This window comes from Dermochelys coriacea, chromosome 1 (genome assembly GCF_009764565.3).
Source record: "Dermochelys coriacea isolate rDerCor1 chromosome 1, rDerCor1.pri.v4, whole genome shotgun sequence".
In the NCBI taxonomy this organism is placed as follows: Eukaryota; Metazoa; Chordata; order Testudines; family Dermochelyidae; genus Dermochelys; species Dermochelys coriacea.
In genome coordinates this window covers 250,432,432-250,449,306 of record NC_050068.2, presented here as the reverse complement: position 1 = coordinate 250,449,306, position 16,875 = coordinate 250,432,432, and the positions used below count along the sequence as shown (strand labels likewise).

Genomic DNA, 16,875 nt, shown 5'->3' with positions numbered 1-16,875 from the left:
TACCACCAATGGTGCCAGCACAGTTCAGGTTGTCAATTTGTTCGAAGACTGCTATTATTTTATGAACATTTCCAATCTTCACCAAACTATAATTCATTAAAGCTATAATTGCTTTGCAGATTTCCATCACCACAGCACTAATCGTTGACATCCCGATGCTAAACTGATTAGCCACTGACCTGCATCAGTCTGGGGTAGCCAGCTTCCAAATAGCAATAACAATACACTTCCGTACTAGTACAGTCTGTCTCATCTGCTTATCCTGTCTTTAAAGTGCTGGGGAAAGCTCTTCACACAACTCCAGGAATGTGGTGAAAGTTCTGTTTCTGCTGCTGTTCATCCCAGGTCTGGGTTACATTGCGGTCCTGCCACTTGGTGCTTTGGAACAGCTGGTCAGCATAGAGAGAGTTCTCAGCTACCACAGTCTGCATGAGCTGCCTCTGTCCCTTCATCCTGCCTGCATGCGGCCTGTGTGTTCTCCTTAGTAAAGCATGTTTCCACCTTCCGAGGGCAACAAACTGCTGCCAAAAGACTCTGGGCTTCACGTCTCCTGTCCTTTATCTGTCCACATGAATGCCAACATTTGGTACATGTCATCGTTCTGAGTGTGACCCAGGTCTTCACGGAAACATAGGCTAGGTACACGCAACCAGAAGTTGCGTCCTGTAACGAGTTGACAGTCTAAGACTACTTCTGTCCATGTGCCCAGGAAGGACAGACAACTTTTCCCATAGTACACCACAAAAGAGAGAGACCAGTGTAGCACTAAGAACTAAGCAATGTTCTCCCTGGAAGACCTAACACCAGCACCTGTGTACATGCAATACTTCTAGTATAGCTAGAGGTACCTTTACAGAGTGGTTGCTGTTACCCAAGCTAGGCTAGCTCAAGTGGAGAAACTCAAATGTTATAACTTGAATTAACTCTGAAGTGAAGACCTATCCTAAGAATGTGGATCTTTGTCCACATCTTGTAGCTGGTCCACGTAAGTGGTTTATGAGTTTCTGCTACATTATTTAGTCTTCTGGTTTAAGTGGTAGAAGTTCATCATTTTAACTGTCAGGGTCCTGGATTCTGTTAGCCTAAGCAATTGGTTTTACAAGGCTCCTCTACCTTCCTGGGCTTTTTCAAGGAGGATAGTGATGTGGATTAAAGGGATATGGGAAGGTTTGTTAAGGGTGGCTATCTAGGCTTCTGGTAAGCTCTTTAATTGTATTATTTATTTTTGCAAACTGTGAATCGTTATGACTGGCAAGTACTATTATTTATTTATATCCTTTACATTTTATGTATATGAATAGTCTGTGTAGCTTAGAATAGGTGCTTCTACAGTAGATCTGCAGAATAAACCATTTTGAAATGAAATGTCCTTTCTCTTCTCCATTTAGACAAATCCAGTGATTCCAAACTATGGGCCATATCCTCATTTGGTGCAAGTCTGCATGGCTGTATTGAAGTCAAAGGTTCACTTCCGTGGACGTGCATTGATTTACACTAGCTGAGAACTAGCCCTGTATGTTTCAGTAATATGCCGACATGGTGATGTCAACTGCAATAAAACCAGACATATTACTAAATATTTGTAAAATGACTGGAGCAAACATCTGATATCCTGTCCATTCATGATTTTTGTCTTTCTAACTCATTTCTTTCATGTCCACTATTGCCATACTGCTGGGAGTCCGCTCCTCTTATAAATAATGCAGCTAGTCTTCCAAGCCTGGGTTCATCGTTTTCAAATTTTTCTCATCAAAGGCGGAGAACAGCTCTGTAAAATAAGTCATGCTTATGTTGCACTAGAAGAGTACTATCGTATGTGTTTTCTCTTAGTGATGCATTGGGGGTAGCTGTTTCTAACTCCAGAAAGCTGAAGTATTCTTGCTTCTCTAGCCTACCTGAATAAAATTTTATGTCAGTAATGGAATACTGCCAAGGTTGTTAGGCTTTAAAATTAGCATCTGTCCAATATAGTAACATGTATTAATGATTGCAGTCATGCAGCTCTCTAAACAGATTCTTCCTTGGTGCTTAGCTTAACCAAGCAAACAAATCTGACTTTTTTTTTTTTTTTTTGGCAACAGTATCATGAACTGGTTTATGTAAAGTACAACTTGAGGTAAATTAGTGCATTTTGTGTTTAATTTTTCTTTTTGTACATCTCTTATTATAGCTTACAGATGTTTCATTTTTACAGCACAGTAAAATAGGAGGCAGTTCTGTTAAATTTAGCATAGTACCAAGGTATCCTTTACAAAAAAAAATAAAATATTTGGCTGCAATTTGATGTAACTGCTGCTCCGCTGAAATATGAACAAATGTTAATGTTAAACAGGAATTGAAAATGCTTTCTTTCAACTTTTGCAGTCTGAATTCAGGAGAATCTGTCAATTCTGTGCTGCCTGGGGCTTATGAGACTAGCTGATCAGTTCTGATTCTATCCTATGGAAGGCAGTATACAAATACACATTAGTCAGGTCATTATCGTATTTATTTATGTTTTAAGACTTCTCCTAATCCTGTTAGTGATTTAGACCAAGATTTTCAAACCTGCCTATCTAAAGGTAGGCACTTAAATGATAGGCATCTAAATAAAAGTGGCCTTGTTTTTCGGAGGTGCTCTTGTGGCACCCATTAATTTCAGTGAGATCTGTGGGTGCTTGTCATTTCTGAAATTTAGGCTGTTTTTGTTTAGGTGTGAAAATATGGTTTGAAAATGTTGCCTTTAGGATCTTAAGCTGCACATCCTTGCGCACACAATAATTCAAAAAATAAAAAGCTTTGCATTTCACTTTTAATACCTACTGGCCTTGGTAAACCTTTGGGAAATAAAGTGCTTTCTAGGGATATTTTTTATTATCAGACACTTGGTACGGTGGTGGTGGTGAAGCATACTACTTAGACTTTTGTCTTGGGCCTATAATGGTTCTCCTCTCACTACCTTTCTCCAACTCACACTTCTCAAAATCTTTCAAATTATGTTTCTTTTGGATTTACTGTCCACCTCCTGTCATGATGAAGCACAAAAATGGACTCATTTGGTGTGTATCGACTTTTCAGACTATATACTTTATGCAAAATTTGAGGGAGTTTAGGGAAATAAGTTTTTTTTCTTCTCTTACCACTGAAGTGTCAGATTAGAGTACATCAGTATCAGTGCGTGCTATGCTGGGCAGTTCTCCTTCTGCATGTTTCACTTCAGCAAACACCAAATAATTGCAGCTGAAGGATTGAAAACGCTGTTTCCTCTTTTTTTTTTTTCTTGCCTGTCTTCTTTTGTGGGTACTAGACAACATTTCTCTGGCATTCCTTCCCCATTTCACAAACTGAAGCTGCTGAAAACATTGCTTCTTGAGATAAAAGGATAAACTTCAGGCAAAAAGGCTTGAAGTATCTGTTTATATTGAGCTGTTTATATTGAACTAATTTGAATGCTACAGGTCTGGATCCATTTATAATAAAATCTGACAGTAGCGCGCTTTTGGCGTCTAATTACAAGGAATATAGGGAGATCTGTATATATTTTTCTTGAGACCGTATTTTTTTCCTTGATACTTGAGGTTGTTTCTTTTTAAAATCTTTTTTAATACATCTTGCTCATTTTGTTTATCAAAAAAAATATTCTGTTGTCCTCTGAAAATTAATTTCTATTAATTTGTGCTGCCATAGAGATGTCAACAAGAGACATGTAAGCTAGGATTTGGTAGCACTTTGTGCTCTTCCACAAGGCTGATCCTCAGCTTCAAATTCTTCAAGGTATTCCATCATTTGGACAAGGTCTGGAGAGAGCTGGTATCTCCCTCTGGAAAGATATGGAAGTATACCTGAAGTCTTAGGGCTCTGATCTTGGCTTTTTGTGTAGAAAGTGTGTCACAATGTGATCATGTGTGGTAGATGGAGGGAACTGGAGTGTGAAGAAGCAGCCAGGAAGTAGGTGTGTTGACTGGGTTAGGGGAGACTTCCTGTTGGAGAAAGAAATACTGTAAAATACTCAAATCAAATCCTTCACCTTGTTTTTGTTTTAGATAATATTGTAAGGTTATAAAAAGCGCCTGCTTTGAAACCTTCACTTGGTTTTATAGTAAATCCTCTATTTAGATCCTCATCTGTTATGTGATGGCTAGAGATCTTCAGAATAGACTGCTCAACTCTAGAATTATCTTCTGAAAGGAATAGCAGGGGATATATGAATTGTGGGAAGCTTCTATTGGTAGCTGTGCTGAAATAAGGGGGAGGAGTGTCTTCTGAAAAAAAAAGTGTATGTATAGGTACACATACAAAATTGTATAATATCTATAAACTATATTGTGTGTATATTGCTTCCTATGTAACACACACACACACACACAGAATCAATGGGATGTATACACTACCATATGTGTCCAGTATGCAAGAAGCCATGCTTGTGATTCAGTAAGTAGCCAGTTATTGGTATGGAATCTGTAGTGCCCTCCAACATTATGTAGAGGATGAGATACTGTGCTGCTAGAGATGATCCATAAAACTGAAGTCCTGACCACTTTGTGGCCATTTAAATTCCCACAGTACTTTTTGCAAAAGCAAAGCTGAATGTACTGAACCAGTGGCTCTCAACCTTTCCGGACTACTATACCCTTTTCAGGAGTGTGATTTGTCTTGTGTACCCCCAAGTTTCACCTCACTTAAAAACTACTTGCTTACAAGATTGGACCTAAAAATACAAAAGTGTCACAGCCCACTATTACTGACAAATTGCTGACTTTCTCTTTTTTACCATATAATTATAAAATAAATCGATTGGAATATAAATATTGTACTTCCATTACAGTGTACAGCATATAGAGCAGTATGAACAAGTCATTGTCTGTATGAAATTTTAGTTTGTACTTTAGTTTAGTTTTAGTTTCGTTAGTATGTAGCCTGTTGTAAAACTAGGTAAAATCTAGATGAGCTGATGTACCCCCTGGAAGACCTTTGCATACCTCCAGGGGTACACATAACCCTGGTTGAGAACCATTGTACTGTACAACTTCTAATTGGGTAAACTTAGCAAAGGGAAGATGCTCTTGTGGTTACTCCCCTGGAGTGGGAGTCTGCAGATAAAGATTCTATTCCCAGTTCTCTGACTTTGTGCTTCTCTTTCCTCAGCTGTAAAATTAAGATAATATTGTTCTACCTGTCAGGGATGCATTTCTTAATTTATCCAAGTGCTTCAAGATCATTAGATGGACAGAGAAATAGAGATGTGAGGTATTGTTGCCAATATTGATGCTGATAATTTTATTTAATTTCTTTTCCATAGGTTTATAAAATTTCCCCAAAATTCTCTTTCTTGGTGACATCGGGTCCTTTTGTTTACACGGCAATAGCTGTCATAAATGTGCTTATGAACAGCAGCCTTCTACGTGGTCAGGCCCCTGTCATCCTGTCACTGCAGCCTTCTTTCACCATGCCAGATCCCAGGTTCCAAGTTCACACAGGTGAGTTCTTGTTTCTGTGCTTCACACTGTAGAGGGGGGGAGAAATAACATAGTATTGATACAGACTTTGATCTGGGAAGAAGGATGGTCTTGTGATTAATATACAAGATTGGGAATCAAAAGATCTAGGCTTTACTTTTGTGAGGCTTAATTCATGAATATTAACAAAGTGCTTTGAGATTTTTGAAGATGGAAAATGCTATATACATTCAAAACATTGCTATTACTGTTGTTTATTTAATTAGTTGAAAAATTTTTACTTGGCCAGAGGTGAACGCAATGTTTCATAGATTCATAGATACTAAGGTCAGAAGGGACCATTCTGATCATCTAGTCCGACCTCCTGCACAGCGCAGGCCACAGAATCTCACCCACCCACTCCTATGAAAAACCTCACCCATGTCTGAGCTATTGAAGTCCTTAAATCATGGTTCAAAACTTCAAGGAGCAGAGAAGCCTCCCTCCAGTCAACCATGCCCCATGCTACAGAGGAAGGCAAAAAAACCTCCAGGGCCTCTCCAATCTGCCCTGGAGGAAAATTCCTTCCCGACCCCAAATATGGCAATCAGCTAAACCCTGAGCACATGGGCAAGATTCACCAGCCAGATACCCAGGAAAGAATTTTCTATAGTAAATCAGATCCCATCCATCTAATATCCCATCTCAGGGGATTTGGCCTATTTACCCTGAATATTTAAAGATAATTACTTACCAAAATCCCATTATCCCATCATACCATCTCCTCCATAAACTTATCGAGTAGAATCTTAAAACCAGATAGATCTTTTGCCCCCACTGCTTCCCTTGGAAGGTTATTCCAAAACTTCACTCCTCTGGTGGTTAAAAACCTTCGTCTGATTTCAAGTCTAAACTTCCTGTTGGCCAGTTTATACTCATTTGTTCTTGTGTCCACATTGGTGCTGAGCTTAAATAATTCCTCTCCCTCTCCTATATTTATCCCTCTGATATATTTATAGAGAGCAATCATATCTCCCCTCAACCTTCTTTTAGTTAGGCTAAACAAGCCAAGCTCCTTAAGTCTCCTTTCATAAGACAAGTTTTCCATTCCTTGGATCAATCTCAAAAATCTCAAATGTTCTATTCTACTCCATACTTTTTGTTATAGCTGATGATGTCTCTAACAGTCAGTGTAGGGAGTTTGCATTTTTTTTACCAAGCTTTGAGAGTTAACAATTTTATCATGGTGCAAAACTCCAGATCTTTCTTCATCCTTACTGGCCACTTACCATTTGCAAACTGTTGCAGGGGAAATACAGAACCCTGAATAAGGGTCTTGGCAGATACATAAAAGAGAGAGGTATTTTGTTCTCCAGTATTTTGCTTTTAATAGTAAGGCATATTTAATTATTTATTCATGTGTATCTGAAAATTATTTTTGAATTTAAAGTTTATTTTGTTTAAAATGTTTATTTTTATTTTGCTTATAATTTAATTTTAAAAAGACATTTTCATATTCACATTGATTCATATTCATGATGTGGGAGACTGGTGCTGTCGATCTGACAGCTTTCACTAGCAATGTGCATGCTAATTAAGCCCTGGTGAAAGGTGCGAGAATGACAGCACTAGAGAGTGAAATTCTTATTATATATTTAAGAATTTCACTTTCAAGTGCTGTCGCTCTAGCACCTTTCACCAGTGCTTAATTGGTGTGCGCATGTGTACACGCATGCACACATTATATATAATGTATGTATGCTTATTAAGTGCTGTTGAAATGTGTCAGACTGGTATCAATGGATGCCTGGTAGACCAAAGTTGGAATCTTTCAACCAAACTGAATACTAGACTTCACCATCAGCCTACAAAGAAGGAGACTGCTGGTCATCTTCTTTTTAAAGATTTTCATAAAAAAAATCTTGGATAATTCAGGGATTCCAGAGCTTCAGACGACTGACTCAGTATTAGAGACAATTTGTGTATAGCTGGGAATCTTTCAGTAGCCTGTAATAAGAAGTGGATTTTTTTTTTTTTGGCTGCAGAATCTCTTGACAGGAAGTGAGCCTTATTGTCACATCAGATTTTATTGACAAGAAAATCTTCTGCATCAATACAGAACAGTTTCTGCAGTAATTAATTTCTTGAGCTGCACTGTTTGGACTTTCAGCTGCCAAGAGTGCAGTCAGGATTTAATGGAAAACTGATTCATTTATGGAGGGAGAGGGTTCCCTGCTTTCCCACTCTCTCCCTTCAGTGCAAATAACTGCACTGCACTCAGTCAGACTAACACATACCCTTTACCTCCAGTGCTTCAGTTTGTGCCTCAAAACGTTGATACTGGCTTCTGCAACTTCAGCCAGCGCATTGAAAAAGGGCTGACAATGGCATTCATGGAGGTGAGAAAACATCACCAGGATATCTACAACTTCACAGTGCAGGTAAGAATGCTAGCATGCTCTGAGAAAAAGGAAGTTCACCGTACTCTGCATTACATATTTTGAGTGGGTAATCTAATGGTGGGTTTATATTGAGGATAACTAATAGATTTTAAGGTTTTTGGGTTCCACGGTTCAGCAGTGTTTCCACCAGTGCCATGTGCCCTTAGTAGCGATTACCTGAACTTTAGATTTGGAGAGTGAGGAGTCTTTATTCGATACTGTACTCAATAAAGGGGCTTAAAACTCATTGGATATAAACTCTAAATCCAATTAATAAGACATGCTGCCTTTTTTTCCTTAAAGTTTATTTATTCTAACTTTGTTCTAAAACTAAAATCAATAAAAATCGTGCTGTATAAACTCATAAGCAATGTAAATAGTATCTAATCACCAAAAAAATAAAATAACTTCTTTGTGTTTAAGTACATGTCTTTAAAGTGAAGAATATATGCAAAATATTGTACAACATAGATATTAAGAAAATAGAAATACTTGGGTTAATAAAAATGGCAATATAAGATGTCATAATAAAGTATTTATGAAACAGCTTGTAATACCTGTAATTTTCCCATACCAAAATTAACTTTAAACACACTAGCCTGTCTGCTTTTGATGCATGTGATTTGTTTGTGAACGTAACTACTAGGTGAATTCCAGGGAAAGACCTATGGAAGCACATATTGAGATCTGATTGCACTTTGTTTCCACCCGTCTTTGGCTCTGAAAGTGCAGGGCATAGTGGATTTTGACAGGACAGCTCTCTTTCCACAGTGTTCATTTACCTTACACTGAGGGTCTCTTCCTATCTTTTCCAGATAGGTAAGGTATCCACACAGGCTTATTTTGTTGCTAGCTTTTGTTTTGCTGACTCTGCGTTTGACTTTTCTCTGGACGTTTTCTTCAGTCGTTTTCTGGATAGCTCCTTTCTCATCAGCATGGATTGTAACCCAGTTTAAAGAATAAATCTTGGAAGGGAAACTGTGTCCTTGCTGAGACAGTGTGGCTGAATTAGTCTGAAATGAATGTTACTCAGCTCTCTTGTAAAGCATCCCACTTTATATTATTATTATAAAAAAAAGCGGGGTAGGGAGGGAACAGAAGTGCTGGTGTTTTTGCTGTTCCTGACCTGTCTAGTTTTGTCTTTTCAGATACTGAATATAACTCTGAGCAAGCCTCGTGTGGCATTTCGGCAAGGCCCTGTGAACATTGTCTTTGCCATTCAGGATACATATGGATTCTTGAATGGATCTGAAATCAGTGAGCTGCTGAGGAACCTGTCTGTGGTAGAGTTCAGTTTCTACTTGGGCTTTCCTGTGCAGCAAATTGCTGAACGTGAGTACGTCATATCACTAAGGCGGCAGAAAATTGGTTTTGTGTGGTGTTCTCTGCAGTTTCATAGTAATGTTCTATATAGGTGTTAACATTAGTTAATTTCCTTAACTTCTGATTTGGTCTTTCTATGCAAATCTATACAACAGTGCCTCTGATCACTTAAGCTGTCCCTGTGCAACAGTAGCTGGGCTTAATCACTGACTCTAGTATTGGTTCAATCTGTAATTTGCAATGGGAGGGGAGGAGGAGGCAAAATCATAACACTTGTCCACAGGCAGCTAAGACTTCTGTTTTGTTTGTGAGATGATAAAATGAGATCCTCTCCTGTTCTGGCTGTGGTCTCAATCTCTCAAATAAATTAAAGTGAATAATTGTTGCTTCCTTAATTGTCTGAAGGCATTTCTCTTCACTCATTTGCTTGGTTTTAGTATGACTTACTCTCACTTAGTCCTATAGCTCTTAGTTTTGTATGCTCTTTAACCCAAATTTTGAAATGCTAGTACCCCAACAAGTCTGCGATTGTCAGGAAGGACAGAGAATGTCCATAATTTATTTCAAATTGAGCTACATAATATTATGGACTATGTCTTTCTAGCTTGAAAACTATATCTGATCATACAGAATAATCCTAGGTTAGTTCTCCATCAGTCCGGTCTGCTGTTACATACTCATTGTCACTGTGTCCATGAATATGTTTTGTTTCTGGCCCTGTGTCAAGATGGTAGCGAATAGGGGCTGGTAAGCTTCTGTACTTGGGCCTTCCTTTGTATTTGCATCAAATCCTTTACAATATATTAGTGGGCTGGTTTGTTTTGATTAATTTCTTCATTGAAAACCCATGTCCTGCTGCTTCAATGCTACAGGACAATGAAATGAGAACAGAATTTCTACCTAGAGCAATACATCCTGGAAGGCATGGTGCCTTGTGTTAAAAACCTTATAAAACATCCAAGTGTGCTATCCTTTGTTTTGGATTTTATGGTATGTACGTGTAATTTTAAAGATAGCCTTGTCTGCTCTGTGGGCCAGGGACTGTCTGATAGGGTATGTCTACCCAGGAAACGTACCCTGCGACAGAGAGTTTCAGAACCCAAGTCAGTTGCCCTGGGCTCTGAGACTCCCTGTTGCGAGTGTTTTTTGCTGTATAGATGTACCTTTTGTGTATGTTTGTGTGTACAATGCCTAGCACGATGGGACTGCTTCCTGACTGGGGCTGCTAGGTGCTACTGTAAATCAAATAAAAAATAATAATACAAATGATGCAGGGCAGTGTTTCTTGACCTGGGAACCTGGGGGTTGTGGGAGGACTTTAGGGTGGGTCGCAAGCAGGGCCAGCATTAGGGGGTAGGAAGCAGGGCAATTGCCTGGGGCCCCACAAAGCTAATTTACATGTTTCAGCTCCGCTTAGGATGAAGCCCCGAGCCCCAGGTAGGACTGCTGAAGCTCTGAGCCCCATTCTTAAGGTGGGGGGGGGCAATTATTTTTTTTAGATCCAAAGCAAAAAGGTTGAGAAATATTGAAATAGGGCATTCTCCATTTCCTCCTCACTGAGTACCTGTGTAAAGTGGTCCAGAAGATTGTTCTCTTTTTTCACCTGGTCACTGTGTAGAGTCAGAACAATAAAACCATGTGCATGATCATTGCTTTAGCCTGTTAAATCTGGTATCCCTACATATAATGGCAGATTCAAGCATACAGATCAGATTTTTCTGCAGCTTTGTCTCAGGCATAGAAGAATTTACCCCTGCACATTTGCCATCCCTCAGGACTTGTGACACAAGGGCCAAGATACCTTCCATTGCTGTGAATTCCAGCATTGAGTTCTGTAGCCTGTGCAAAGGCTCAGACATCGAGATTTTTCCCCTCTTGCACAGGAAGAGAGACTTAGTCACGGTGTTAAGTAAATCATAAAATTCAATGTGATCACAAATTTGCCTATCTTGAGCTCTTTAAGAGTGGCTCTAACTTGAGCTGCATCAGCCCCTGACTCCATTTCTGGAGTGTGTTCCAAGTAGGGGACAGCCAATTGATATTTTTATATCACTGCCTTCAGTGATCTGACCTAACTAGCAATTCACTGTGTTTGATGTATACTGCTAAATAGCACAACATTTGCTTCAAAGGCCTCAGTAAGGGGTTGGATTTGCCAGTGTCTTTTGGGGACTGAAGTAGTCAAATTTGAAGATGTCTTTAAAAATAAATTCAGATTTTTTAAAATAATCAGCTTTGAGTCTAGAATATAACAGGATCAAGGGTGTGGGTGATGCTGTGCACAGAAACATGAGGAATATCTTGTCTAAACTTGGCCGGTCCAGGATTTGAACAGCTCATATTCACCGCAGTTCTGTCCAAACAGGGAAACCAGTTTTGATTTGATCCCCATGTCTCCTAAAGCTGTTTTTATTCTTTGGGTGATATCATTAACTGTCCCAGGTTCCAAGTCTGCTGTGTCAGCAAAGAGACTCCAAGGCTTTTCACCCTGCACAAATCTAATGCCCTCCGATTCTTTCTCAGCTATGGGCCTGACAGTGGATCCCTTAGCAAGCAAAATAATAAACCTAGCTTACGTGCATTTCTGAGCAGTTTCCCTCAGCATATGCCTACGCTGCAGTTAAAAATCTGCGGCAGGCTCACGTCAGCTGATGCAGGATAAGGGGCTGTTTAATTGTGGTGTAGATATTCAGGCTTGGGCTGGAGCCTGGCCTCTAGGACCCTGCTAGGTGGGGAGGGTCCCAGAGCTTGGGTGTCTACACCACAATTAAACAAACCCTTTGCCCGAGCCCCGGGAGCCTGAGTCAGCTAGCACTGGTCAGTCGTCGGTGTCTAATTTCAGTGTAGACATACCTAAGAGACTTTCCAGTTGCCTTTATAAAGTTTTCACATTGGAAGTGTTAATATAGTTTGAGCAAAGGTTAAGACCAATTTTTGTCCTATAACTTGCAGAGTATTTCTAAATTGTTAAAACTGAGATCACGCTTAAAGAGTTTGTAAGCGGTGTTAAGATGGCAAACTATTTCTGTTGCCTTTTACACTGCATTCTTGTAATGGGGACCAAGTCTTTCTGCTTTCATGCATTTCACTTGATCAGCAGAGCAGTCATATACTTGCAGGAAGTCAGATCTAAAGATCTTAAACCCACTAAACAAGGCAATCGCTATACTCTTGAATGAACTCTCTCAGAAAAATGATAAGACGAAAACACCGTATCACCTGTGGGTGAACACTTTTCACAAAGTGATCGCTCTATATCTGACCTGTATATCTGCCATGGAGGATTACCTGCCTTATGGGTGGGTGTCATTTGTGTGCATTCGGTGCAAGGAGCTCCTGGCCATCAGACACTTGTATGAGCTGTGGAGACTAGAGTTGCTGAATTGGAGGAGATAAGGGAGATAGAGAGGTACATAAATGAGACTTTCCGGGACACAGTAGAACAGTCCCATCCCTGGTCAGACAGCCTGTACTGTGGTGGAGGATGAAAGTCTCAGGGAAGAAAAACATGAAACTGGAGCAGAGGGAAACGATCCCATAGTTGGGACTCTCCTTCCAGATGAAGTCATGGTATCCTCTCGCACTAAGGATACCTCTTTGGGGGAGGGAACTCCAGTTATTTGGAAGAGACAGGTAATAGTAATGGGGGATTTGATCATTAGAAACAGATAGCTGGGTTTACAATGACTGAGAGAACTGCATGGTGACTTGCCTGCCTGGTGCGAAGGTTACGGATCTCTCAAGATAGACTTATGTGTAGCGCAGGGGAGGAGCTGGTGATACATATGGGTACCATGTGGTACCAGTGGTATAGGGAAGGATAAGAGAGATGTCCTGGAGGCTAAATTTGGCTGCTAGGTAAGAGATTGTAGTCCAGGATCTCGATGGTAACATTCTCTGAAATGTTTCCAGTTCCACATGCAGGGCCAGTTAGGCAGAACTGCAGGGTCTCAGTGCTTGAATGAGATGATGGGGCAGGGAAGAGAGGTTTAGATTTATTAGGAACTGAGAAACCTTTTGGGAAAGGGGGAGCCTATACAGGAAGGATGGGCTCCACCTAAACCAAAATGGAACCAGATTGCTGGCACATAAAATTAAAAAGGTCGTAGAGCAGTTTTTAAACTAAGGGGGAAAGCTGACAGGTGTGGAAGAGCACGTGGTTTGGACAGAGACATCCCTTAGGGGAGGATCTATTAATGGAGATTCTCTATATCCTAGTAAGGAGGAGAGGATGGAAGATGATAAAATACAGGTAGGATCTGATCAGAAACAGTTAAATGAAAAAGAGACCCATTCAATTACATCATGTAATGGCAGACAGTTAAAAAGTGACAGTTTTTAAAGTACTTATATACAAATGCTAGAAGTGTAAACACAAAGATGGGTGAATTTGAGTGCCTTGATAAATGAGGATATTGATATAATAGGCTACACAGAAACTTGGTGGAATGAGAATAATCAAGGGACACGCTAATACCAGAGTACAAAATATATCGGAAGGACAGAACAGGCCGTCCTGGTCGGGGAGTGGCAGTATATGTGAAAGTAAGTGTAGAGTCAAATGAAGTAAAAATTTTAAATGAACCAAACAGTACCATAGAATCTCGATCAATAGTAATTCCATGCTTGAATAATAATAATATAGCAGTAGGGATATATTACTAACCACCTGACCAGGATGGTGATAGTGACTGTGAAATGCTCAGGGAGATTAGAGAGGTTATAAAAATAAAAAAATCAATAATATTGGGGGATTTCAGCTATCCCCATATTGACTGGGAACATGTCACCTCAGGATGGGATGCCGAGATAGTTTCCTGACACCTTAAATGACTGCTACTTAGAGCAGCTAGTCCTGGAACCCAAAAGAGGAGAGGCAATTCTTGATTTAGTCCTGAGTGGAGCACAGGATCTGATCCAAGAGGTGGATATAGCTGAACTGCTTGGTATTAGTGACCATAACACAATAAAATTTCACATCCCTGTCAGGGATTGTGGGAGGGGGGCCAGCAGCCCACCACAGTAACATTTAATTTCAGAAAAGTAGACTACACTAAAATGAGGAAGTTAGTTAAACAGAAATTAAAAGGTACAGTGCCAAAAGTGAAATCCCTGCAAGCAGCCTGGAAACTTTTTAACAATACCATAATAGAGGCTCAATTTAAATGTATACACCAAATTAAAAAACATAGTAAAAAGGATCAAAAAGTGCCACTGTGGCTAAACAACAAAGTAAAAGAAGCAGTGAGAGACAAAAAGGCATCCTTTAAAAAGTGAAAGTTATATCCTAGTGAGGAAAATAGAAAGGAGAATAAACTCTGGCAAGTGAAGTGTAAAAATATAATTTGGAAGGCCAAAAAAAAAGTTAAAGAATAGCTAGCCAAAGGCTCAGAAAGTAACAGCAAAAAAAATTTTAAATACTTCAGAAGCAGGAAGCTTGCTAAACAACCAGTGGGGCCACTAGGTAATCGAGATGCTGAAGGAGCATTCAAGGATGATAAGGCCATTGCAGAGAAACTAAGTTAATTCTTTGCATTGGTCTTCACGGCTGAGGATGTGAGGGAGCTTCCCAAACCTGAGCCGTTCTGTTTAGGTGACATACCTGAGGGAATTGTCCTGGACTGAGGTGTCATTAGAGGAGTTTTTGAAACACACTGATAGATTAAACAATAGTAAGTCACCAGGATCAGATGGTATTCACCCAAGAGTTCTGAAGGAACTCAAATACGAAATTGCAGAACTGCTAACTGTGGTATGTAATGTATTGCTTAAATCTGCCTCTGTATTGGATGACTGGTGGATAGCAATTTTTTAAAAAAGTCTCTAGAGTCAATCCTGGCAATTTCAGGCCGGTAAGTCTAACTCCAATATCAGGCAAATTGATTGAAACTATAGCAAAGAACAGAATTATCAGACCCATAGATGAACATGGTATATCGGGGAAGCGTCAACATGTTTTTTGTAAAGAGAAATTGCGCCTCACCAATCTACTAGAATTCTTAGAGGGAGTCAACAAGCATGTGGACAAGGGTGATCCAGTGCATGTAGTGTACTTGGACTTTCAGAAAGCCTTTGACAAGGTCCCTCACCACAGGCTCTTAAGCAAAGTAAGCTGTCACGGGATAAGAGGGAAGGTCCTCTCATGGATCAGTTACTGATTGAAAGACAGGACACACAGGGTAGAAGTCAACAGTCCATTTTCAGAATGGAGAGAGGTAAATGGTGGTGTCCCCCAGGGGTCTGCACAAGGAGCAGTCCTGTTCAACATATTCATAAATTATTTGGAAAAATGGGAAATAATGAGGTGGCAAAATCTGCAGATGAAACAAAACTACTCAAGATAGTTAAGTCCAAAGCAGACTGTGAAGAGTTACAAAGGGATCTCACAAAGCTGGGTGACTGGGCAACAAAATGGCAGAGGAAATACAATGTTGATAAATGCAAAGTAATGCACATTGGAAAACATAATCCCAACTATACATATAAAATGATGGGGTCTAAATTAGCAGTTACCACTCAAGAAAGAGACCTTGGAGTCATTGTGGATAGTTCTTTGAAAACATCCACTCAATGTACCGCAGCAGTCAAAAAAGTGAACCGAATGTTGGGAATAATTAAGAAAGGGATAGATAATAGGATAGAAAATATCATATTGCCTCTATATAAATCTCTAGTACATCCACATCTTGAATACTGCGTGCAGCTGTGGTTGCCCCATCTCCAAAAAAAAATTTATAGGAATTGGAAAAGGTACAGAAAAGGGCAAGAAAAATGATTAAGGTATGGAACTGCTTCCGTATGAGAAGAGATTAATAAGACTGGGACTTTTCATCTTGGAAAGGAGATGGCGGGGGGGGATATGACAGAGGTCTATAAAATCATAACTGATCTGGGGAAAGTAAATAAGGAAGTGTTATTTACTCCTTCGCATAACATAAGAACTAGGGATCACCAAATGAAATGAATAGGCTGGAGGTTTAAAAGAAACAAAAGAAGGTATTTCTTCACACTGGAACTCTTTGCCGGAGGATCTGATCCAAGACTATAACAGGGTTAAAAAGGAACTAGATAAGTTCATGGAGGATAGGTCCATCAATGGCTATTAGCCAGGATGGGCAGGGAAGCAAAACCCAGCTTTGAAGTGTCCCTAGTCTCTGTTTTCCAGAAGTTTGGAATGAGCGACAGGGGATGGATCACTTGGTGATTGCCTCTTCTGTTCATTCCCTCTGAAACACCTACTAATGGCCACTGTCAGAAGATGGGATACTGGGCTACATGGACTATTGGTCTGACCCGGGATATCCCTTCTTGTAAGAGGTCCACCCTTGTCAGAAATCTGCTTATGCATTCAGCAAATTATACAGAATCCTTCATCTATAATGCAAAATTTAGCTTTTCATTAATTCTGGAAAGTGCATTTACATCTCAGTTTCTCATATTGCCTAGCATACTTTTCTGTGCCATTTGCTTCGTAGTTATTTGGCCCACCACTTTCAGTATTACGCTATGAAGAGTTGTTTGATACATTCCAAAGATTTTTCCCAGTGTTTTTTTTTTTCCCCCAAATCAGTCTTGTCTGTTTTCAGAGTAGCAGCCGTGTTAGTCTTATTAGCCGTGTTATTCGCAAAAAGAAAAGGAGTACTTGTGGCACCTTAGAGACTAACAAATTTATTAGAGCATAAGCTTTCGTGAGCTAC

At 39.8% G+C, this 16,875-nt stretch overlaps 1 protein-coding gene across 7 annotated transcripts in view; it reads left to right on the top strand.

Moving 5' to 3' along the window:
- The window catches only part of KIAA1549 (KIAA1549 ortholog), a 209,543-nt gene that overhangs the window by 114,882 nt on the left and 77,786 nt on the right, over positions 1 to 16,875 (top strand). For all 7 annotated transcript variants that reach the window (XM_038383049.2, XM_043518969.1, XM_038383011.2 and 4 more), the window contains exons 4-6: positions 5,279 to 5,456; positions 7,725 to 7,855; positions 9,004 to 9,187. In XM_038383049.2, the coding sequence (XP_038238977.1) occupies positions 5,279 to 5,456; positions 7,725 to 7,855; positions 9,004 to 9,187 (493 nt within the window). The remainder of the gene's footprint in view (positions 1 to 5,278; positions 5,457 to 7,724; positions 7,856 to 9,003; positions 9,188 to 16,875) is intronic.